Source organism: Podarcis muralis, chromosome 12 (assembly GCF_964188315.1).
Source record: "Podarcis muralis chromosome 12, rPodMur119.hap1.1, whole genome shotgun sequence".
Lineage (NCBI taxonomy): Eukaryota > Metazoa > Chordata > Lepidosauria > Squamata > Lacertidae > Podarcis > Podarcis muralis.
The window spans coordinates 18,696,757-18,723,262 of NC_135666.1; the positions used below are offsets into that span (position 1 = coordinate 18,696,757).

The 26,506-nt window shown below is 39.9% G+C and overlaps 1 protein-coding gene across 6 annotated transcripts in view; it reads left to right on the forward strand.

Moving 5' to 3' along the window:
- The window catches only part of PARD3 (par-3 family cell polarity regulator), a 547,141-nt gene that overhangs the window by 285,993 nt on the left and 234,642 nt on the right, over nucleotides 1-26,506 (forward strand). For all 6 annotated transcript variants that reach the window (XM_077936774.1, XM_028749990.2, XM_028749991.2 and 3 more), the window contains 4 exons: nucleotides 1,650-1,741; nucleotides 5,134-5,217; nucleotides 21,826-21,951; nucleotides 24,459-24,841. In XM_077936774.1, the coding sequence (XP_077792900.1) occupies nucleotides 1,650-1,741; nucleotides 5,134-5,217; nucleotides 21,826-21,951; nucleotides 24,459-24,841 (685 nt within the window). The remainder of the gene's footprint in view (nucleotides 1-1,649; nucleotides 1,742-5,133; nucleotides 5,218-21,825; nucleotides 21,952-24,458; nucleotides 24,842-26,506) is intronic.

Consider the following 26,506-nt stretch of genomic DNA (forward strand, 5'->3'; position numbering starts at 1 on the left):
TGGGAGGAATGAAAGAAACACAAATGTCTGTGAAAGTTGCAGAGCTAACAATGCTGTGGCTCCTCCTCTTCTAATGAAAAGTCCCATAAACGGATGAACTAGTAGCTACTGCATGCATGGTTTTAGGATTAAAATGGAGTATGTATATGTAGCAACAGTTTAAATTTCCATTTAGGTAAACCAACTTAATACCCTTTAAAGTTGTTTTAGAATCCAAAAACAGTTCTGGAAATTGCTTAATTGCTCTTCCTCCATCTTCCTGTGGCTCCAGAGTTTAATGTTGTGCCCCAACATAAATTGGTATTTATGTCGGGGCACAACAACCACAGTGTGTTGGCTATGGAAGATGTGCCTTTGTGGTAACTGTTAAATTGGTAGTTTCCAAACCACTTAAACAAACTTCATCAAGAGAGTTGGACTTCTATTGCATTGTGTTCTGCAGAGTAGTTATTCAGCAAGCAGCAAATTCTGTAGGATTTCTTCAAGGAGCCTGAAGCATGGGCATTTGTATTGGGGGCATGGTGAGGGACTTAAAAATACAGGCCGCAAATATAGGTCTTCGATGAGTCTCCTGTTTGTGATAGTTGCAGTGTTTCCTTCCATGTTTATGAGCAAGGGAACGAGAGTCTAGGCCTGTGTGGGGAACCTTTGAACCTTCAGATGTTGTTGGACTTCCACCAGCCCCAGGCAATATGAACAATGCTCAGGGATGATGGGAGTTGTGGTCCAGCAACATCTGAAAGGGCCACACTTTCATCACCCCACCATAGGAAAACCAGTATGTTTGCAATCAGTATATAGGCAACAACTGATTAATGCACTAAACATGTCACTCAAAGGGTGGAATGGGGGCAGAACGGAAAGGTGCAGGGCACACCTATACATGGTCTGCCAACGTGTTTGTGGCCAGGAATGGAACCACTACACGAAATGGTCACTGACTGTATAAGCTGTCCCATACTCCCTTGCTATATGTTTTAACACCTTGAACATATCAGTCCTCAAAACTGTTTATTACAAATGACTGCTGAAGTAATCTACAAAAATTCTGGCCATTATCCAGAAATGCCCTATTTGCCTAGCACAACCATGAGCATTTAAAACCATCTCCTTTGTTTCTGATCTTTCTGTATTTTATCAGTGTGACGGGTCTACACCTGAATGGGGCCTGGGGAGAAATCTCAGAGCTGTGTGCTTTCTTCACTATGTGCAGAACATGCAATGTGTGTGTGTTTGTGTGTGTGTTATTTTAGGTTGTTCTTGTTTTTACACTCTTTAAAAAAATTGTATGTCACTGAATTATTCTTATGAAAAGAGCATCTAATAAATATAATTAATAATGAAATGATAAGTGTCACTTATTGTAAATTAAGATTAAAGCTCACTGTGTTGCTTCATTTATCAAATGTATTCATTTGACTTTTTAAATAAACTTTCCTTTATATTAAGAATAGCACTTTGTGGAGCAATTTCAAATATTGCATACTTGACTATAAACCTTTCTTCATTACTGCTGAATACAAATAGTTATATCAAGTTAATTTTGATATTTCTTGTGGGATGGGGTGAGGAAGCAATTCTGGAATAAATTTTGATATCCAAAGGTAATTCAAATGCTTATGTGGTACTGTCACTTTTGTTCTGACCAGGATGAAGATGGAACAGAAGAGGAAAATAGCAGAGTTGAACCAGTCGGGCATGCAGATGCTGGCCTGGAGAATGCTGGCAACTATTCTTTAGAGTAAGTTTATTAATAGAATTGCATGTTTAATTATAACACCAAAGATATACATACAGTAGCAGCACTTAAGCTGCTACACTTAAATTATATTGTTGTTCAAATCCACTCTATACATTTTAAACAGTATCATACCACTTTTTAACAGTCATAGGTTCCCCAAAAGAATTTTGGGAACTGTAATTTGTTAAGGGTAGTGAGGGTTGTTAGGAGACCCATTCTCCTCAAAGAGCTTCAATTCCCAGAGTTCTCTGGGAAAATGGATTGGTTTTTAAACCACTCTGGGGATTGTAGTTCTGGGAGAGGAATAGGGAGTCTCTTTGGAACCCTTAACAAATTACAGTTCCCAGGATCTTTGGGGCTGGGGGAGAGTAACAACATTTAATAAAGACTTTCACAGCATTTAATAAAGGCCTGAATTTATAAGATCCCAGTACAGGTGGCGGCCATTTTGCATCCATTCAATTGTTATGTGACTGCCAACGTGCAAGTTGTTTTTGACCTGGGAGAGGGCACAAATGGGGAGTTGCTTGTATTTATTTACTTATTTATTTATTTATTAGCACAAGACCTCTAAGCCCTGGGTAGATTTAGAGCATCACTAAACACATTGAATTTTTTTTTTTTAATCAGGGAGCATTGGCCAAAAAGAAAAGCCATTTTGTGAAAAAAGTTGTATTGTTGCCTTCACTAAGAGTTATGTGTAAGGTAGATCTGGAGTCTTTATTCAGATGACCAATTTTTATGTGGGAAGAATCTGTTAAAAGATATACATCATTATCTTTGGATGTGCCCATTTTTACCATGGCAAGAGAATATTGGCTTATTCAAGTTACGCAGAAAAAGAGAGAGAGAGAGAGAGAGAGAGAGAGAGCGAGCGCGCGCAATCACTCAACAAGTAATGAAAAATCAATTTGGCTGTTCTCTTGAATTTTTCCCTGCTGTGTTGCTTCCACTTATATTGCCAGGTACTCATGAAGTTGCACTATAAAATGCAGAAAACTCCCATGTTCATTCCCTAGTTCAGGGTGGGAAAGACTCCTGTCTGAAACCGTGTAGAGCTTCTATCAGTTCCTGTAGACTGTATTGATGGATCCATGGTGGACTCTGCATAAGGCAGCTTCCTGTCTTATCCCAGTAAAATGTGTGTCTTTAGAACAGCTGACCCTCACCCCCTAAATTTCCTCTTACTCTGACATCTCATAAGCTGCTTTGGAAGTGATGGGGCTGTTATTCAAGTGAAACATGCATTAAACACTCTTGGACTCTTAGATCATCCAGAATGTGATATTGGGTATAGATTTTTTTTTACATTTGTTAATTGTTCTATTTAATGGAATATAGTATTGCTACTCTCTTAGAACAACTCTGTTACAAATAAAATATGAATTATAAAGACAATTTCATAGAAAATCATAGTAATTAACATGTTTGCCTTTCCCCCAGTATCCGGTTTAAATACAATTCCTACATGAATGGTATAACCAGAGAGCTGTTCTCATTTAGTCAGTAGACCCTGTTTTGTTGGGTGGGGAATCCGTTGCTAATTTGACACCCCTTTCTGAATAAGCTGCCTTCATGGCTGACAATAGCTTTTGAAACTCAGGTCTCATGGGTCTAAATGACTAATATGATAGCATATAATCAATGAGTTGTTGAAACATGACATCAGGATTTCACCATATTTCAGAAAACTAGTGTAGCCAATAAGATTCCATATAGCCACAGCTGCTGCTGCTGTTGCTGCTATTACAATTTATTACCCACCCTTCACTCCAGAGCCCAAGGGTGGGTTACAAAAATTAAAACACAATATTGAAAAGAGCTTTAAATAACACAATTACAGAAACAAGGTGGATCCTAAAGATATACATCTCAAGTGTCAAAAGCCAGGGTAAAGAGCTGTATCTTCAGCATTTGCCAAAAGTTGTATAATGAAGGTACCAGACACACCTCTGTGGGGAGTTCCACAACTTAAAATGACATTTCAACATTGCACATGTAGGACAAATGAGGCATACAAGCATATATTGAAAATGAATGTTTCAAAAGGAAATATTGAAATTAATCTGAAAAATTGGGAAGGAAAGTGAAAGCATTTTAAAAACCACCACCACCACGCATCCCTATGTTATATTTTGATTATGGAAATATTTGTAGACTTCACTCTAAAAAAATACATGAATGTCGTGTCTAGCCTACAAAATTTACATTAAGGACATTAAGAATGTCAGTAAAAACATTAGTAAAAACATAAATGAATACTTGTTAGTAAAAAATAATTTATCATTGCAAAGGCCAGTCTAAATAACACAGGGTTTGGGGAACATCTAAATGAAGGTAGGAATGACGTGTGCTGGATCTCTACTGGCAGGTAGTTCCAAAGGGCATATTTGATGAAAGTCATATGTGAATTACAAAGATACTAGATGGTGTGTCTCACAAAACAAAATATGTCCATAAATAATAATTGGTTTGAGACCATCAAAACAGAAACTGAAGTTTACAGTTGAATCTGCAAGCTACAATTTATGCTGATTCCAGTTTGCTGTAACTTCTAAATTCACTGAGAATTGACAAACCATAGTTAGAGCCATTGTTCTAGCTCAAGGGGCTGGCTGTACCATGGGGAGAGGAGTGAGCTCAGGAAGCTGAGTGCTGAGCAGACAGGAAATGAAAGCCACTTTAAACTATGGTTTGTGTGTTCTGTGTGTAGAAGTTTAAACCATGTCATGAGTTTTTAACTATGGGTAGCATAAACCATGTTTTTCACTCTATCTGAATGCTTTTACTGTCATTGTTAGTGCTTATCCAAAATGGAATATCAGTGCCATTGAATATATCCACCTGACCACTTAGCCTGTTTTTGGAATATATATATTTAAAAATATATTCATGCATGTGGCATTTTCAAACTATTAAAAAAATAGATTGTATTTTATGGGGAGGGGGAATTGCATTTGAACTATTTGCTTTCATACAATACACTTATTAGAAATAATAGATTGTATTTTTATGGGGAGGGGGAATTGCATTTGAACTGTCTGTTTTCATACAGTACAATGGCTTCGCTCTCAATCCATGCAAAAGCCAATCTGAACCCCCACCTGTCATTGTTGAACATAATACAATTCATATAATGGATTAAGCTTACCCAAAACATTAGTTCACATTTCATTTGATTTATTAACTGGATTATTTTTGATGATTGATCTCCTTTCATGCCATCAGATTAATACTGAGGTATGTAACATTCAGTGCTCCTATCATCACTACCAATTCTCAAATATCTTTGTGTGTGTGTGTGTTTGTGTTTGTGTTTATGTGTGTGTGGTCTTTTTTTTGGTTCATTTACGGTACATGTTCATGTTCCCTCATTCATCATTGTCTCACAGTGATATGGTAAAGCTCGTTGAAGTCTCCAATGACGGCGGCCCTTTGGGGATCCATGTAGTACCTTTCAGTGCCCGAGGCGGAAGGTAATGTATTGTGTAGGTTTTTAATTGAATCATAGCCTCCTATATTTTCGCTTCCACTTTTATCTTATGTGTAGCCACCTATGGAGGGGCGAGGGTGTCTGTTTGAAATAAAGCACGATCTTTTCAGAAGAAAATCTTGCTGACTCTAAGCCATAAGAAAACCTGCCTGTAAGTTTAACTGCACTGGCCAAGGTGAGGATGACAGAACCTGCTTCCTAATTTATAACATAAATTATTTTCTGTCCTAATGTGGAGCTGAATTGCAAGGATGTGAATTATTTCCATCAGGGTGTCATAAAAGTTTCTTCTTGCCTTTTACCTTGGTTTAATATTAGAAATGTACTTCATGCAGCATTTATCCCTGGCTGCTTAGACCATCATTTACCACACTGGCAGCATCCAAAACCACAAAGACACACTTCTGTGCGTACATTTCCCCCCCACTCAGACTTGAAAGGAGTAAAATTTATAGTGACGGTGGTGTTAAATAAAGCCAGCGGCATGAAGTATAGCATGGTTTTTGATCTGCTGCTGAACACAAGTGTGTCTTGTATTGCATTGCATGCAAAAAGAAAAAGGAAAGGGGGGAATGGGGAAAAAGATAACTATGAGTTCCGAGCGATGGAGATAAAATGAGTGCCATGCAGATGATATGGCCATTTTCTGATCTTCATCTGTAAAGAGAACACTTAGAATCATAATGCTCACTTTACTAAGGGAGAGTTTTAGTATTTAGGGTCTTTGATTGAATGTACTTGGAAAATTAAATGACCTATAAAGCAATTATGATTCTGTGCCAGGATTTAAAGCTTTGTGGTGTAAAAGAAAATCCTGGCAATTCCTCGAAGATGTAAGTAGGACTTCAGGAGGTGGGGTGGGGAAGAGAAAGAGATTACCTTTATCTTGGGAGAGTAATTGCCTTCACATTTTCTGCTCTCTTTGGTGAGAAAGGACCAAACATGCATTTTATAAATGTAATCTTGGATTATATATTGAAGGGGTATTATGTTTTGACAAGTCCACCTATCCATCAGCAATTTCACTTTAAATTGATTAAAAGCAAATGTCACTGTATATCAAATATATCTTATCAACTGCTTTTCATACTTGATAAATAGGGGAGTTCTCTCTCTCCCTGCCCCCAAGAATGATGAATGTGGTATAGAAATCATTCATTCCTGAGTATTTTTATTTTTTTTTAGTTAATGGCTGACTAGGTACAATGGCATGTGGTGCTGTGACAAAGTAATAATTTTCTTACAGCAGCCTTCCCTGGGGACTTGGGAGGTAAGACTAAATGCTGCTATAAGACTGTCCCTCTTGTGAATGATCTGGTATTCATTTAGCTATGTATTCCAGGTACAAGTGGTAGTTGCTGCTGATGCTGCTGAATGACAGCCCCTGCTCCCAAAGATAATAAACCATGATGTGTTGTGCTTTAATGTTGCTTGGCTGTAAAGAAAAAAGTAAAGCTTAGCTAAAGTGTTGCATTTCCTCATCAATAGTCTGCCACCTCCCAAATTAAAAAACAAAAGCAAAACTGATGAAAGTGTGAATTCATTGAGTTGTATCCAGAGAAGGCAACTTACAGAATTTTCTCTTCCCCTTTGTCCCTCTGTAGTCCCTGTGCCTGCCACAAAGTCTCTCCAGAGGGTAAGGGGGACCTTTCAGATAGTGAGTGCTGTGTTGTGCTTGGCTGCCACGGAAAGAGGCTGGGGGCATAAAAAATAGGGCAAAGGAATCTTCACCAGCCCTAGTTGGGAATCTGTGAGAATTTGCAGAGGAGCAAAGTTACCCCTCTATAGCAAAGGTACAGCTCCCTTCACTGCAGAAAGGATCATTGAGGGCAAGGGAATTGGGCTAGGCAGACAGGGGCAATAGCAAACTCCCTCCGTTTCCTCACGTGACTCTGATTTTGGAAGTAGCTAAGTAACAAGTGATGTTTCAAGCCAACTTCTGTTAAGAGCCAAATTAAATTAAAATCATGATGTTAACGGGAAAAACCTTGCACCTTTCTTTAAACAAAAGAAGCAAAGCTCGTAAGGAAGGGCTGTGCTAACTAGATCATCCCTCCTTGTTTGGAGGAATCAGGGGAAACAAACTCCAAAGCCCAAGAAGGAGGGGGTTGAGAGAGGATCAGAAAAAAAGACAAAAGACATGAGATTCCAGTGCATAGGAGCATAGGTATGCTATCTTCATTTCAGTCATGGATAGAAAATGTATTACATTGTTGTGGAACACAAGTTCAAGCCTTTTTCGACGGCTTGGCCTTGACTCCTGTGGTGAATTGCAGCTGCTATCTCTGCCATCTTTGCAATGTTTTTGCTGTCAATGGAGCTTATGTTTTGCACATAATGGCGCTATAAAGGCTGCATAAATCAGGTCAAGACATTGTGGTGAGGAAAAATAATATATTTCAGTCTGAATGGACATTATAATCTCAGAGCAGACTCTCAGGTCAGCCAAGAAACACTTCTCAGTGGCAACATTACTGGTACTGCCATTGGGGGAAGTGTTATGTTTTCAGGTTTTAGGCAAAGATGAATAGGGCTGCATATAGGGTGGGAGGGCAGGAACAGGCAACCCATTAGTTTTTCATAAAAACCGGGGAGCTTTTATTTTTTTGTATATTCTTCTTCCTGTGCTCAGTAAAACCAATTGCCGATGTCATCCCCAAGCTGCTAAACGTGGCATTTGTCACTGTAAAGATCAAGGTATTCAGAGTGAAGGGCATTGCAGTTCATCTATCATCCACATCTCCGTGTCAGGTATTTAGAAACAAAACAGGATACTAAGTGAATGGCTGCTGGTGGTATTCAGGACCTTCAGCTTGAGCAGGGTCAATTTGAACATTACAGCGCTATTCGGGAAATTCCACAAGTCCTTGGACGTGCAGTTCTGACATCAGTTTTTTTAACTGTGTTTCAGGGTCACTGAATGGGCAGCTGCTGCTGTTATAATAATAATGCTGTCATAATAAATATTGTTGTAATAATAACAAGATATATAGCCTGCTAGGAACGCGGGTGGCGCTGTGGGTTAAACCACAGAGCCTAGGACTTGCCGACCAGAAGGTTGGCGGTTCGAATCCCCGCGACGGGGTGAGCTCCCGTTGCTTGGTCCCTGCTCCTGCCAAACTAGCAGTTCGAAAGCACGTCAAAGTGCAAGTAGATAAATAGGTACTGCTCTGGCGGAAAGGTAAACGGCGTTTCCGTGCGCTGCTCTGGTTCACCAGAAGCGGCTTAGTCATGCTGGCCACATGACCCAGAAGCTGTACGCCGGCTCCCTCGGCCAATAAAGTGAGATGAGCTCCGCAACCCCAGAGTCGGTCACGACTGGACCTAATGGTCAGGGGTCCAAAGGGTATATAAAGACCTTATATAGCCTGCTATACTCAATGGTCACTTTTATTGTGTGGAAAATAAAAGTAATCCTGTTCTGAAATACAGGTTTAGTGGTTCCTGTGTCCTCTATGTTTAGTATGTCCATGTCAAAAGTCATTGTCATATAGAATGCCTGCCTTCTGCCTTGGGATCTTTGTCCAGACATCCTTTTCAAGGGTCTTCAAATTCTGACTGGCCTTTGTGACCAACCACAAATGTGTGTCTGCCAGGATCATTCTCTTTCCACAAGGAGCAGGGTCCTGTCTCAGGCAGCTCAGGCTGCACCTCTAAAATGCCGGGGGAGGTCACAAACAATCCCGTATCCTTCTCTCCAGGTCCAAGATTGTATCTGGGGAAGTGGTGGATGATTCTGTGCAATGCAGAAACAAGCTTCTGCTGCTCCCTGCAGCTTGGATCTAGAGGTGTGGGGCAGAGGCTTACTTTGCCTCTGGATTTGCTCAGAGCACCCAGTAAACAGCATAGTTACAAGCCACATATCTCTGTCTCAGCAGGAGAAAGACCAGGGATGAGCAAATTGTCTCTCTTGGAGCCCTCACGCTCATGAGTTTATACTAAGCCATAGTTAGTGAGATGCGTGAACAGGTTCTCTGTGCAAATGATATACAAGAACAAATCCAGAAGAATCATTTCCCATTTCCTTCAAATATTATATCATATAATAATTACAGTATTTTGTACTATAATAGCAACCGTAACCTAATTTGAGTGGTTTGGTATTAATCTATAGAAAACCAGCTGTGCATAGCATTGTTACAAAATATTCTCTCCTTGTTATAAATAAACCAATTAAATATCCAGGAATTTCACTTCAAAGAAAATTTAATCTGGGAGCTTAGGACATTGATCAGAAATTATTAAAAGAAACAATGAAAGATTTAGGTCACTAGACAAGATAAAGGTATCCTTTTATCTTAGTCAGGTAAAATAGCTTTGATAAAAATGAATCTATTACCTAAAATATTCTCCCCCCTTTCAGAATCTACCAGTGAGGCACAATTTAGCTATTTTGCAATTATGGCAGAAAGTTATTCTTAACATCTATGTAGAATGGTAAACCTCCAATAGATGCTGGAAAGACATTATTTAAATCTGAATTACTTGGGGGTATAACATTATCAAAAATTAATTTATATTATTATGCATCTAAATTGATAATGAGAGTCTACTGGGTTTTATTGTATATAGTCACAAGCCCAGCAAAAGATGAATTAAAAATGCCCTTTAGTTAATTAACTTTGGTTTCCAAAATTGGATCTTATCATTGGAGAGATAGATAAGACTATACTAAATACATGGTGCAAATTAAAGGTTCAACGTTGCCCTGGATTATCACCATATGTATTGTTTTTTTTAAAAAAAATTATAGTGAGCAGTTTTCCTTGATGCATCATTTGGAAAATCTTTCTTTATGGTACTACTTGGATTAGTTCAGTCTTAAATCTATGATGGGAGGGACGCGGGTGGCGCTGTGGGTAAAAGCCTCAGCGCCTAGGGCTTGCCGATCGAAAGTCGGCGGTTCGAATCCCCGCGGCGGGGTGCACTCCCGTTGTTCGGTCCCAGCGCCTGCCAACCTAGCAGTTTGAAAGCACTCCCGGGTGCAAGTAGATAAATAGGGACCGCTTACTAGCGGGAAGGTAAACGGCGTTTCTGTGTGCGGCTCTGGCTCGCCAGAGCAGCGATGTCACGCTGGCCACGTGACCCGGAAGTATCTCCGGACAGCGCTGGCCCCCGGCCTCTTGAGTGAGATGGGCGCACAACCCTAGAGTCTGTCAAGACTGGCCCGTACGGGCAGGGGTACCTTTACCTTTACCTTTAAATCTATGATGTAATAACATTCTCTCTCTTCCCCTGCCCCTTGGAAATTATAAATTGATAAAGTGAAAGGACCAAGAGCTATTTTAACTAGTATGAAATATTTCAAGAGCCAAATAAAGGATATGCTGAGCAAGTGGTATCAGATGCTTCAAGAGTTAGAAAAGTTAAATTTAATTTGGAACATAAATTGGAAACTGATCTGGACAATACAGGATAGGGCTTGGAGAAACCCCTATCTGAAATCACTCTGCAGAGCCAATATTAGTTAGTTGTTGATGATGATGATTAAATTAAATTTCTAGGATCACCGGGCTATTTACAATACAAAAAACACAAAAATACATAACAGTAACAAACAAAACAATTACACACACCGTTTTAAAGCCAATAGTTTGTTTAATTAGCCAAAGACATGGAAGTAAAGGAAGGCAAACTCACCTCCTTGCCCTTCCACCAGTAGGTGAAGCCATTTGTTCCAACAGGCTTTTGGGAACAGACTGTATAGTCTTAATAGTTTTTATATATGTATGTAGTTTTACTTTCATCAGTGTTTAATTGGTTTTTTTTTTAATAATAGTTTTTTCCTACGTTTTTAGCAGTTCTCATTTGTACATGCAAGTCACCTTGAATCCCATCAGGGAAAGGTGGAGTATAAAGAAATAATAATATTAATTTCATCTCCATGCTTGCTAATGGCATGCTTCTCTTACTAGCCACCAGAAGGCTGAGATAATTTCTCAAAGGATGAAATTCATCTAAATAAAACTTAAATAGCAACACAACAGCATGTTGTAATAATCTGGCTGTGCTGCCAAGCAAAAGTGAGAGAGCAGAAAAATGTTGGATTCCAAACCATGCAAGATTGGAAAAGCAGAGTTTTTTGGATGACTCACTTTTTTCATCCCAAGATCCTGGGATGGTAACATAGAACAGAAGTAGCCAATGTGGTGGCCTCCAGATGTTGTTAGACTGTATAGCTGATTGTCAGGGATGATGGGACATAGTTCAATGGCATCTCGAGGGTACCATATTGACTAAGCATGTTGAATATGGAAAAGATGTGTAGAAAGGGGATGATGATTTTGTAGCTTCCCCACATACGTGACTAGTGCAATCAGCTGCTTGGCGGAGCCTTTTATTATATTGCTGAGATGCTTTAAAAAGTGTTAGATCTGAATGGAGAGTAGAGCCTATTTTACGGCAGACGAGATTATCATAAACTAGGAGTGGGGGAAAGAAATCGGAGAAGCTCTGTATTCTTAGGAAAGTTGTCATGGATCATTAATTATCCTGACATGTTAGGAATTGCATTTTGACAGATTGACATACCATAGGCTTATGGATGGCTCGTTAGGGGATTTTGGTTGGAGGATAATCAAGTGGCTCTTTAAGATTCTGGTGTGGCACACAGAAGACATCTAATTGTGGAGTAACTCAGAAAATCATAAATTGAGAATAGTGGGGGCAGGTTATCTTCACTCCTTCAAATAAATCTGAGGAGCATAATCAGACAACCTCTCTAACAGTGAAGTTGCAAGGCTTGAAATTCAGTTGCAGCCCTTCAACAGATCTCACTGTGCAAATAATTTTATCCAGTTGGTTAAGAAGGGGTACAGGTAGGCTAACCCATCCCTACATAAAATACATTGTTACGGATTTTAGTCTTCCATATTGGTTCTATTTCTGTCATGTGGTTTTATTTTTATATCCAGTGTGTGCACGAGAGCAACTTTCAAAATCTAAAGCTCATAAATCTTTTAGAAATTGCTCTTTCATTTTTATCTCAGCGTGGCTTTGCCACCTCTTGCTTTGCAAGGCTGCTTGTTTTTCTTTTATTTATGCTGCATCAGCTATGAAAGCACAGTGAGGAGTAACAGCCTCATAACTGTAAATGGCTTAGAGGTGTTCAGCTCTTAATGCAACTTGAGCCATTTAGGGCTTTCCGACATTTTAGTTAATTTATTGGTTCAGGGTTGTCGTCCCCTTTTGTTTTTGCAATTTTTTATTACTTATATTACCGTAATTCTTGTAATATATTTGTTGATTGTGTTAATTTTTTATCTTGTATTCTTAGCTGAACATGGATTTTGAAGCATCTGTTTGGATTATTTAGTATTCAATCCAAGTCCAAATACAGTACAGTCTAAAACCATTTCAGATACCCATTTTACAATAGCTTAAAAGTGAGGATTCATTGTCTACCAACCCAGGTGGTTATGTTCTACCCTCCACTGTTGAAAGCAGTATATATCTGATTAGCAGTTGAAAGCCATCTCTTGCAAATGTTGTCCCCATCTTCAAAAAGGTTTGGGGGGAGGAAGGAAGAGCCAGGTAACTACTGACTGGTCAGCTTGACCATGAAAAGCACTAGAATAGCTAATTAAACAGTTGGTCTGCAATTACTTAGAAAAGGATGCTGTGATTACCAAGACCCAGCATGGGATACTCAAAAGCAAGTCAAATCTCATTTCTTCTTTTTTTTATACAGTTTCATGCTTGGTAGATCAGGGGAATGCTTTGGAAGTAGTTTATCTTGATTTAGTAAGCCTTTGACAACGGCCTCATGATATTGAAGAGGATCAGAACCAGGCAAGTACCATTTTAGACCAGCAGCCACTACAGGCCAGAGGCCATGACCCTGAGGCTAGAGAATCACCTATTGCTTGCTCACTTTTTGTAATCCCTACCTCCCCCCCCCCCTTTGGAATGTACTGTTGAGGAACAGCAAGGAGAACACCCCCCCCCCCCCGTAACAATAGTGAAGATAAAGAACAAGTAGAAAAGCTGAATAGTGTACCTTGATTCTATGGCAACATATATGTTAACACTTTGTAACCAATCGGCATGTAACACAATATACCCTCCTAGGCATGCCAACTCTAGGGGGCTGAAGGCACATCAACCCCCTTAATATTTGTTTTAAGAGAGCTGGGTCAGCTCAATCTTGAGGTGGCCCTGCCTATTGCAGGTCCAGTGGCTGGCTCCTCCAGAGTGCTTGGCCTCTTCTGTTTGCACATACAGTCACACATGCACAATGCATGTGATGTGATGCGTGCTGGGGGGGGCAATCTTGGGGGCAACCTAGCGCCTCTGTACCCTCCTGATGACTTGATGTAAGCAACATGTATAAAAATACCTCCTCAACACAATACCTATGAGCCTCACAACCTTGGCCTCGTGGTTCATGGAGAGGAGAGATTGATTTGGATAACATACTAAGCCAAATCTTGTCTTAGCCTAACAGAGCTTGGGAGGGGGGAACCCATGGAGGAGCAGAGAAGCTGTGAGTTCCCCTCTGGCCACAGTCATGTGAACTAGGCTAGTGATGGTAAAACTCATACAGCAGCAAACTCCTCAGGGAAAAGACAGGACCGCTTAAGGGACTGTTTCTGCTTAAAGGTCCATATCTGTTTAAAGGCCACAGTGCATAGGTCTTATCTAAAGCCTCTATAGGAATCTAATTTTATGAATGTGGAATTTATATATAAAACACCACTGTCCCACCTGGTCAATGCAACTCACAATTATATATAATGTATTAAAAGTGCCATATTTTTCGCTCCATAAGACGCACCAGACCATAAGACGCACCTAGTTTTTGGAGGAGGAAAACAAGAGAAAAAAAAATCTGAATCTCAGAAGCCAGAACAACAAGAGCAAAAAATACAGTAATTATAAAACTGCTTCCTGAAAATATAGCCCCAGCCTAAAGTCCTTTATTATTGTCATTATTAATCCATTCAATTGCTAAACTGTCCTTCATCAACTATAATCCCAGGGTGGTATTGAAGCATCAATACATTAAAATAATAAAAATTAGTAACCAGTTAAGCACAAAAAGCCAAAGAGACTTAAAAAAATTCTGTTTCTCTCTTTGGAAGAAAAGAAGAAGGCCTATCTATTTAAAATACACCCACTGGGAATTATGGTGAGCAGGACTTTGAGCCAGGTTCAGATTGCTGAATTCATCTACATGACCATATGCGCAGGTGCATGGCTACTTAGAAAGAGCTGGTGTGAACTGAGCATATAAAAAGTGATCTGAGGCGATTATGTGGTTGTGAATTTAGCAATGCCTGCACAGGTTGACATTCTAACCAGAGCATAGCTCCCTTACAATACCAGCCTACCCATGTTTTAAGATCTGCTAGTGAGGTTAAGTAGCTTTAAGGAGTGAGTTGTCTCCATTTTGGAGCCCCAACTATGCAACACCCTCTCCAAGAAGTATTCTGACCTTGTTATATTTTCAATTCCAAGTGAGAACTTTTAGTTGTGCACTCTATCCTATTGTATTTACAACCCCATAAAGTTGTTTTGATTTGTAATTTGGGGATATGACCAATTTTGGCTTTATCTTGTATAGTGCCCTAGTATCTAATTGATGAAGGGTGGTTCTAAAATCTTTTAAGTGAGTACATAAAAAAAATACAATAGATGCATCTCATTTATTTAATCTTCTTTGATAATTGCAGTTTAAATAACTGCATTTAACTACCATGCATCTTTCAAAATAGCAACCTCCTAAATAAGAACTCCGACTGATTGTGTCAGCCTCTTTGTTTTCACTCCTTTCACCCCATGGGGTTTCAAAATTATAGTTAATGATTAGAAAATAAAACACAACTCAAGATGCTATGCAACACAGTTCTAAAAGGGAGAAAGATAGCATTTGTAATTCTGGATTATAAATAATAGAGGAACCAACCAATGCAAAAATAGTTCTCAGATGTGTATTATAATTGTATATGATAATTGCAGCTGACATAACCTCTGCTGGATATCTTTTTATTCATTTTTTAAATACTCGTGACAGAAGAGTGGGAGCAGGGATCTTAGCATCTTCCTTAGTTTGGTGAACCTAGAAGTGAAATTTTTTGGAGAGAAAGAGAGATATGTTCATGTGTTCTCTGTAAAAATAATTAACCAGATTTGTTTCAGACTTTGAACAATATATTAAACTGCTGAAAATAGTTTCTTATGAGGAATAGACCACCCACCGTCTACATTTAGCACAAAATGAATGTGTTAACTTAGGAGATATTATTGAAATTTCCAGAGTCAGACAATATGGTTTGGATTTATGAAATACAGTTTATTGACTTCCTTTGGGATTCTCAGTATGTAATAGATGACATTTGAAACTTAATCCTGGATGTTAAAGATGACATTGTAGGGAAGGAGAATAACTGTGTTAAAATTAAATGGCATGCCAATCAGTTGCAAAGAGCTAAAAGGCTTAAAAGTCATGAAAGGGTCTATAATCAATAGAGGCCCCTAAAATGTCTGAAGGAGTGGCGGAGGAATAGAATCAGCCCTTTTGGGCTCTGAGCAAAAGTCAGGCTAGTCCAGCATCCTGTTTTCCACAGTGGCAAAGCAGATGCTTCTGGGATGTCTTCAAGCAGGATATGAGTGCGATTGCTGCCTCTTGTTGCAACCTCCAGATAAGTGGTAATCAACAGTATTCACCTTCTGAATCTGGAAGTTCTATGTATCTGTTTGGAGTAGTAGATCAACCTAACCTCCATGATTTGTCCCACAAGTTCCAAAACACGTGGCTGTAGTTGCATTTTGCAAGGGGAACACCAGTAATGAGCGAGCTGCCTGCCATGGCTAATCTTCTCATTGAGTATGTCCTAGGTTTTCCAGGTCATAGTTTGAAAGCCACTGGGTTAAATCAGGAAAGACACAAAAGCTTGCATATATTAGAGACAAGAGTGTTCTTAATCATGGTGGATTAAATACAGTGCAATGGGTTTTGATCCAGTGGGACTCTCTGCTATTGAAAGAGTAAGGGAGATGATGATTGCCAGTTCCCCCTTCCTACTACATTTCTCGTTTTGTGAATCGGCCCTTGCACCCTCTTCTCTTATGTTAATGGATGCAGTATTTCCTTGGCAAAGGCTTGACTTATTTCTTAAATTAGGGGGGAGGTACTGAGAATTTATTTAATTAGGCAGAGGATATTCTGGTTTAATGAATAAAACAAATACTTTGCTTTTTTTTTTATCAGTTAAGGACTTTCAGAAATTTAGTGATTTCACAAGTATGTTCACATCCTGGGGCAACAGGTCATTTCCATCTTAATTTCTATAATAGACCTGTGGTTTGAAAAATTACATTTATGATAGGATGTTAATATTTCATCTCTTCTCCCAGACACCTCTGCATTTAATAATGAGTATGTTAATTTTATTTCTGTATAATGATAGCTGTTGCTTCCTGTTTTAAAGAAAGTTATATTTTGAATCTTCTAATAATAATGCAAAACACACCATACTACCTACACAACGTTTCTCATCTCCACTAACTACATAAGCCCTTAAACAAGTCGAAATCTTATTAATCCTGTCGTGCGATAACAATGTGGAATAAAAAAAAAATCTGTTCGTCAAAACTGCAATTACTTTCATTAAACAAAACCCACAAGTTAAATTAATGTAAGAGAGCTCAGTTTAAATGCTGCATCTGTTATTCACAAATATTGCTTTGTCCCTCCTTTCTATAGTTGCCTGGGCAAAAACATGCACAGCTGAAGAGATGTAATTATCACACGGCTGAAGGCCAACCACAAGTAGGCCCCACACATGGCAATTAGATGTTTTGTATATTCAATAAATACACAGCCGTGAGAGTGATTGGGTTCTATATGGGAAGTGAATGGGCATTTAATGGGGGGCTCCAACTCCAATAAGCAAGTAGGAAAGCCTAAGCAGATTTGAAGCTGCGTTCAGCTTTGTAAAGACAACACGTGCGCGCACGCGCGCACACACACACACGAGAGAGAGGGAGACCAGGAAGTATATAAATTCTGTGCCAGATACAAGTCTTCAACCCACTTCTAGTAAAAACTTCTCTACATTTCTATATCCTTTATACATTTTAATTTCTCCCCAAACAGTTTCCCTGAAACCTCACTTCTGCTGGAGAAGTCCTTGGTAAAAAAGGCATAATGTCTAAAAAGTACAATTAAAGAAACTGGTCACAAAGTTAGCTTGGTGCAAGTCTATTTATTAGTAGGATCAGATGAAAATTACTCTGCTCAGGTGTGGCAGTTATATTGGGGTCTGAAAACTAACTTGACTAACCTTGTCAAACATCAGTATTTGTGTGTGCCAGGTTTCACAGAGCTAAAGTGCCTTCTTCTTAGTCCTACCCCACATCAGTATCTCTGGCTATAGCTTAAGCCTCCAAGAACCCAAATTTGCTCTGCATTCCTTGATAACTACAGAGCCATCATTCTCAGAAACAACCCTTGAGCCTAATACTGATATAATAATAATAATAATAATAATAATAATAATAATAATAATAATAAATTAATTAATTAATTAATTAATTAATTAATTAATACCCCACCCATCTGGCTGGGCTTCCCCAGCCACTCTGGGTGGCTTCCAAAAAAATATTAAAATACTGTAATACATCAAACATTAAAAGCTTCCCTAAACAGGGCTGCCTTCAGATGTCTTCTAAAAGTCTGGTAGTTGTTGTTCTCTTTGACATCTGGTGGGAGGGCATTCCACAGAGAGGGCGCCACTACCGAGAAGGCCCTCTGCCTGGTTCCCTGTAACTTGGCTTCTCGCAGTGAGGGAACCGCCAGAAGGCCCTCGGCGCTGGACCTCAGTGTCCAGGTAGAACGATGGGGGTGGAGACGCTCCTTCAGATATACTGGACCGAGGCCGTTTAGGGCTTTAAAGGTCAGCACCAACACTTTGAATTGTGCTCGGAAACGTACTGGGAGCCAATGTAAGTCTTTCAAGACCGGTGTTATATGGTCTAGCTGCCGCATTCTGGATTAGTTGTAGTTTCCGGGTCACCTTCAAAGTTAGCCCCACGTAGAGCGCATTGCAGTAGTCCAAGTGGGAGATAACCAGAGCATGCACCACTCTGGCGAGGCAGTCCGCAGACAGACAGGGTCTCAGCCTACATACCAGATGGAGCTGGTAAACAGCTGCCCTGGACACAGATTTGACCTGTGCCTCCATGGACAGCTGTGAGTCCAAAATGACTCCCAGGCTGCGCACCTGGTCCTTTAGGGGCACAGTTACCCCATTCAAGACCAGGGAATCCTCCACACCTGCCCGCCTCCTGTCCCCCCAAAACAGTACTTCTGTCTTGTCAGGATTCAACCTCAATCTGTTAGCCGCCATCCATCCTCCAACCGCCTCCAGGTGTTAGCTTTCTCTACTTCTGTCTATAGGGCACATGTAGGTAACTGGGGAAACAAGGTCAAAAATCCAAACTCTATAATTATGGAAAGTTCAGAAGAAAATTTTGCTCGTGAACCTGGTAATGTGTTTAGTACCTTTGGTGCAAGGATGGGGAACCTGTGTCTTTTGTAGTCCAACAACTTCTGGAGGGACACTGTTTCCTCTCCTTGCTTTAATGCATCTTGCCATTATGAATGAATATATCACACACACTGTGTGTGTCTGTATGCATTCTGTATACATAGTTGAAGGCAGCAAGGCTCCAGAATAGGGAATAGGTTTTATTGACCTTCCATACTTTATAAACGCATGCCCCTGTTAAAAGTGAGAGCTGCATTCTGCTTTATTATGGTGGTGGTGTTACTTTTACAGAAGGGAGATTTTGAGGGATGGGAATAAACTGAGAAAGCTTAAAGATGCTCTAACTCTTGTGTCTGTATGCACATTTATAGAGCTTAAGTCCAAATGTTGAAATAGTAAAGCTCTTGTCACCACATTTTCACAAGCTTTGTTAGCCTAATTCTGTAACTGAAACAAACTCAATAACATATGCTAACACTCCCTTTCTACATCTAAATTATAGACACTGGTAAAACTGGAAATAAGCAGCTAATGTTTTATTGATGTCTAGATTGTTTTGAATTTATAGACATATTTCCTTTGAAGATATGGATGACCCACAACTGCCACCCAGCTGTATGAAAATGATTGTGACGTATCCTAATAAAAACTGACTGTGTTATTGCCAGCAATGTAATACGAACATTACTTGGGTTGCCAAAGTGTGGCTTGGCCTTCTCTGGCCTCTATACTCATGTGCTGATACCGTCCCTTTGGATAAAATTGAGTTGTAATTGAAATAACTATGGTATGAAGCGACACAATCCACTTAAAATTTAACCAAATATACACAAATATGGTCTATACTTTTAAAACAAAAACTCTTCAAAAATATAAAATAAAATAAATCTCAAAGCAAACTGGTGAATTTTGTAATCACCTTTAACTCAGTCTGCAGCATGGGACCCACTGTTCATCTTTTTGCCGTCTTCATTTCTCTTTTTAATTTATTCCCCCCTTTCTCCATTTTCTTTACCTCTGACTCTCCCCACACTTCCCTCTTTCTCTTTTTACCAACATGTACACAAAGATAGAAAATCGTACTGAGGGGAAGGGATTTGTTGACATTCATTTGTCTCAAGAGAAAATAGAGTGTGCCCCCAGGGGTGAAATCAAACCCCTGGAGAATCACAGCGCCTGCAGAGGCTGGCAACTTGTAACTGCTGCCCTCTGCTTGTTTTTTGCTGCATTAGCAGCACTAAAGTGACCTCTCTGGGTTTAAGCCTGGGCAGCCTTGCTGACATTTCCCAAGGAAAGCAGAACAATACGTTTGGCAACAGCTTGGCTACAGGAGTTGGTGCAAGGAGGCATATAAGATGCCATCCATATTTGTGTGTTTACTTCGCTAAGTATAGTATACAGCCTCTGCAAGTGTTGAATAATGGGTGGAGTGGGTCAGGACTAGTAACTGAAGTTGTGTGTTAGAATAATTGGAGATTTTGGTTGGTGTTGTCAAGAGGTTGGTGTTGTCAAGAGGTTGCCAGGCAGAATCCCTACCGCCATCCTGTCTAGCTTGTTCTGGAGAGAGAAAACATCTGGAAAGACTTATCTCGACATCTCTTCTGAGCACGTGCAATGAAAGGGACTCTCTGAAGGAGCATTATGTTAAGGAGTTTATTTTTATTTTGAAAAAGGTTTATCTTACTATTCAGTACAAAAAGGAGAAAATACATCAGTTTACAACACTAATATAACAATACAACAGACACAGAATAACAGCAGCCAGTTCAAAACTCTACTCTGTCAAAAGTTTTAAAGACACAGGTTCTTCAGATATCTGGGTGCCAAGCGATATAGGGCTGATGAGAGTTGTAGTTCAACAACATCTGGAGGGCCAAGAGTTCCCCACTCTCGCTTTTGCAAAAGTGCACACCTTCCTCTAATACAGGTTTTCCCACATTGGGGCGGAATCTACACACATATTTAAAAGTTCTGAAAATGCTTTTTTAAAGCGTTTTTAAAAATACATCACATTTTCTATAAGGCTCACAATCGCCATCTAGTGTCTCATTGTAAATTGCACTTAAAACACACTTAAAATGTTTTATTTGCAGCTGCATAAAAGGTAAAGGTACCCCTGCCCGTACGGGCCAGTCTTGACAGACTCTGGGGTTGTGCGCCCATCTCACTCAAGAGGCCGGGGGCCAGCGCTGTCCACAGACACTTCCGGGTCACGTGGCCAGCGTGACAAAGCTGCATCTGGCGAGCCAGAGCCGCACACGGAAACACTGTTTACCTTCCCGCCAGTAAGCGGTCCCTATTTATCTACTTGCACCTGAGGGTGCTTTCGAACTGCTAGGTTGGCAGGCGCTGGGACCGAGCAGCGGGAGCGCACCCCGCCGCGGGGATTTGAACTGCCGACGTTTCGATCGGCAAGCCCTAGGTGCTGAGGCTTTTACCCACAGCGCCACCCGCGTCCCTGCAGCTGCATAGCTGAGTCCTTGAGGGACGCGGGTGGCACTGTGGATTAAACCTAGCCTAGGTCACAGAGCCTAGGTCTTGCTGATCCGAAGGTCGGTGGTTCGAATACCCGTGACGGGGTGAGCTCCTGTTGCTTGGTCCCTGCTCCTGTTAAGCTAGCAATTCGAAAGCACACCAGAGTGCAAGTAGATAAATAGGTACTGCTCTGGCGGGAAGGTTAATGGCGTTTCCATGCACTGCTCTGGTTCGGCAGAAGCGGCTTAGTCATGCTGGCCACATGACTTGGAAGCTGTACGCTGGCTCCCTTGGCCAATAAAGCGAGATGAGCGCCGCAACCCCAGAGTTGTCCGCAACTGGACCTTTAGCTGAGTCCTAGGTCACAGCCAGATCCAAGATGGGTGGCAACAGCAACACTACCACCAAAATATGTGGTAAAAGATTAAGAAATGAATCCTGAAATGCATGTTTGGTTTAAAGGTGGGTCCTGGGTTTGTAAATGTTGAAGAACATTTATCTGGAGTGACTTGTTTCTGAGGGAAGTGGGGGCACTTTAGCATTAGGATAGGGTTTATTCTTCTGACCCAAATCACTGGAAACTTTGCAAGTGTACTGATAATTTGTCATAATTTATGTTCCAGAACTTTGGGATTGTTAGTAAAGCGACTGGAGAAAGGTGGGAAAGCAGAACAAGAAAACCTCTTTCATGAAAATGACTGTATTGTTAGAATTAATGATGGGGACCTTCGCAATAGAAGATTTGAGCAGTAAGTGCATCTTTACAGTTTATTGCTTTTCTTAACCTTTAACCATCACACATGGTAGTAATTTGGGGAGGAATAAAATGCTCAAGAACAAATTGCTTAAGTAAGTTCTTTCTTTAAAGAGGAGTGTGTTTGTAGATCATTACAGTGTTTCTTTAATTACTCAGTTTACAATTGCTACAGGATAATGACTGCCATTGCATAACTTTCTTTCCTCAATTTAAAATTGTTACAGGGCTGTTTTTCTTCCCTCTACCCCCTGTTAACTTGAATGATATTGTTTGTTTATAGGTGGAGAAGCGCTTAACATTAACACACCATCGAAACCATAGTGTTCACTGTTTCTAAAACAGTAATGTAATTTTGCATGTGAAATGCGCTTGTGTATAGAAATGCTGAAGCTTCCCCAAAGAAGTCAGTAAGATTATAACTTTCTGTGTAGCAGGGCATTGGGTCATTTTATTGTGCCCCCCCCTCTAGATTCTGGTTCTCATGAGTTCTAGTTCTCGTGGAAATTTAATTTAAAAAATAAATTATGGGGCAGGAGGGAATTGTGCAGCTTATATCAGCTGAACATTCAGTAATATTTGTGGTGCATAGATTTTTGTCAGAGAAACAATGCTGGAATCTTACTTTTTTATTTTGCAATAATGAATAATCAATCTAAATTAAAGTATTTCTGACACTATTAGTGATAATTTCAGTCCTTTAATATCCTGCAGTGCTTAAGTGCTTATAAAACTGCTGTGTGTTTAAAGGTTTATCCAAACACTGCTGTATTGAGGTCAACTATGCATCAAATGGGACGCGGGTGGTGCTGTGGGTTAAACCACAGAGCCTAGGACTTGCCGATCAGAAGGTCGGTGGTTCGAATCCCTGTGACGGGGTGAGCTCCCGTTGCTTGGTCCCTGCTCCTGCTAACCTAGCAATTCGAAAGCATGTCAAAGTGCAAGTAGATAAATAGGTACCACTCCAGCGGGAAGGTAAACAGCGTTTCTGTGTGCTGCTCTGGTTCGCCAGAAGTGGCTTAGTCATGCTGGCCACATGAGCTGTACGCTGGCTCCCTCGGCCAATAAAGCGAGATGAGCACCGCAACCCCAGAGTCGGTCATGACTGGACCTAATGGTCAGGGCTCCCCTTTACCCTTTTTATGCATCAAATAAGAACATTCAAACATCACACTCAAATGAAAGATCCACAGAAAAGCTTGGGTGCGTGCACACCCTCCTCCTGTGTGACTGAGAGGAGGGGTTTGGAAACTTTCAGTTCTCCAACTTTGTTAATCACAAGCTAGTTTCAGAAACGCATGGTTTGAATTTGACTTCGTTTAAACTAGCAGGTATTTAATGTTGACCACAGTCCTGCATCTGGGCGATATTACAAAGCAAACAAAAGCTTCTTAACTCCTCCTTGGCTGCTCTTTCACATTGTGTTAAAACCTTTGTTTAGCATGGCATTCAAATGTGGTATTTCACTTGGGAATAAAGAACTGTGAGTGTAAGGACAAATTGTAGTAACACTCTTCCATGAACTTTTGTGCAAGGTAGTAGAATGCTTCTCATAATCAGCTCCACCATGTATTGGTGGGTTGTGTTGTGGTATGAGCAACATTGTGGATAAGGAAGACATCAGATCTAATACTGTAAACTGTTAATGGGCTATTAAGGGCTCTTGTGGTTATTTCCCCCCACATAGCATATTTCTTCTAAATTAGAGCAAACTATGGTTGGATCCTTTTTTTTTAAATGAACAACAGTAAAAAATAATATTTTATTGATTTTGACATTACTAGAATCTATGCCTCATTCAACAATTGAAAGCTGAAGCTTTCATTCTCTTCCCTTTGCTCATGTGAAAGGAGGGAGGACTACATGAGGCTAAGTCTTGTTATGGCTGATATAATGCTGATATATGGCTGATATATAATGCTGCATCATAATTTAGTGTGACTTCTTAACTGGGCCATTGAATGCAAGTAGCTCAAATACAAAAAGTTTAGCATGAAAATCTTTCCGTCTGTGGGACGCATGTTATAATTTAACAGAAAGTGCTAACTAGACAGTTTAATATTATTTTGAAGTAGGTTTCCATGAACTTTTATGCAAGTTAATATATCATATTCTTAGATCACCTACATTTTGAATTAAGGATATTTTTTAGGGGGGGGGTGCTTACAAATTTCAAAGTCATCATTTATAAAATTTAAGAAAAGGACATGAAATCTCAGGCTAATTTTAGGACCACATTTATTAACCAAAGAAGATTTTTTAAAAAAACAACAACTGTGCTGCCCTAAAAGAAATATACTTTTAGTAGAAAAGACATTTGTAGCAGATCACTCCAAGAAAATCAGCCTTTTAGTTTACAGCTCGCCTTTTTAGTTTACAGTTCAGTTTCAACAATATGTCTTGTCATTTCATGATGCCTAATTAACATCAGTAATTATGTTTGTAATGTCTTCTAGTCTGCCAGTCTTAATTTGCTAATTTCTCATTCATTCTCAAACCTAGAGCACAGCATATGTTCCGTCAAGCCATGCGAACACCCATTATTTGGTTCCATGTGGTTCCGGCAGCGAAGAAAGAGCAATATGAACAGTTATCACAAAGTGAGAAGAATGCTCACTACTCCAGTCGGTTTAGCCCCGATTCCCAATATATGGACAATAAGAGTGTTAATCACACTGGACTTCACACATTACAAAGAATACCCCGAGTGAGCCATCAAGCAGATCAGACGGACTCTTACTCACAACTACCTCATAGTGTGAATTCATCAGGAAAACCACCCCTAGGCCTGGCATCATCACCACAAAATGTCCTCGCCTCCACTTCAAGCACTGGCTATAATACCAAAAAGATAGGGAAGCGGCTCAATATACAGCTGAGGAAAGGTAAGCAAATTTGTTTTCTGCCTGCTGGGCATATAAAGGTGCATATGAAATGAATGCACATTTATTTGTTCCAGCACTCGCCAACCTGTAGTCCTCTGAATGCTGTTCGCTTACAGCTCCCATCAGCTCTAGACATATTGGACAAATGGTCATGGATGATGAGGGTTATAACAACTGCCAGGTCCACTGCTTCCCCAGTCCTTCTTCATCATATCTAAATCGTATCCTGTATTAATACAATAGAGTGGTATCTTGGGTTACATAGGCTTCAGGTTACATACGGTTCAGGTTACAGACTCCGCTAACCCAGAAATATTACCTCGGGTTAAGAATTTTGCTTCATTCAGGATAAGAACAGAAATCGTGCTGCGGCGGCGTAGCGGCAGCAGGAGGCCCCATTATCTAAAGTGGTGCTTCAGGTTAAGAACAGTTTCAGGTTAAGAATGAACCTCCAGAACAAATTAAGTTCTTAACCCAAGGTACCACTGTATATGTATTAAAGAAGATCATATCTTATTTAATACATATCTTGAAAAACTCAACGTCCTTTTTCTATGCTGCTTCATGGCAGTGTAGAACATAAACTGGGTTTGGGTAAATTCTTTATGAGGACATAAGGAAAGTAGCACCTTAAATGGTTTTGACTCCATTATCAAGCTTATTGACTATAAAAAGTACTTTACACCTCTAGCAAAGCTGAGAATATTGGTCAAGATGCAAAGTACTATTCAGCTAGTAATGTGAGGCCCTGGGGCGCTTTTAGAACCTTGGCATTTTCTTCAACATGCTTTACCCTCATGCCACCTGGTAAAATTCATTCGAACCCAAAGGAAATTTCAAAGAGATAGGAGTCAAAGAGAAAAGGTCAGAAATTCCACTGTGCTCGTACAAAATCTAGCTAATGTGTTTCCAGTGGTATGCACCGATCTTTTCTAAGAGTCTAGGTCAAATATTTCTCAACTGAGTTCTTATTAAGTCCCAGATAGGTGGATTGTGACACAAGGATGTAAATGTGTAGCATTTTAAATCAGACCTTTAATGTGTGAGCATACAGTATCTGAATTGCAAGGTGTGAATATATGAATACAAGGTGCAATGTGTATTTGTCATAATATCTGAAAATAAGTTATTAAGTATGTAGCTGTAAGGTCTTTTTTTTCATTGCAATGAAGAAATATCAGCTAGCTTCTCAATGCCACTTCTGTGTTGCTGCTGGCAAGCATTTTTTATTTATTTACATTTGCATGTAATAGTTAAATTTAGTGCCAGTCATTTTGTATTTTTATTATGAGATTTTTTCACATGGAACACATCAAAGGGGACTCTTACTGTGGCTTAATAATGATCAGTGATGTTATTTTCCTTCTATGATTATGTTCTGTTTTCTGTGAACTTCATGTGAACTACCAGATTGCTTGTTTCTGGTTACTGGGTTTTAAGCTCTACAAACTTGGATGACATAAGGTTGAGTTGACAGTTTGCTTCTGTTGTTGATGCGCCTTCAAAAATACTTAAGGCCATCAGCTTAAGATGACATGCTTGGAGGGGGGCGGGAGAAACCCTGTTACTAGCTGAGTGAGGAATTGCTGTGCTTATAAATATAAACTCAGTCAGTATTATGATTTACCAATTTTTCACATTTAATGGAACAGATAAAGAAGAAGC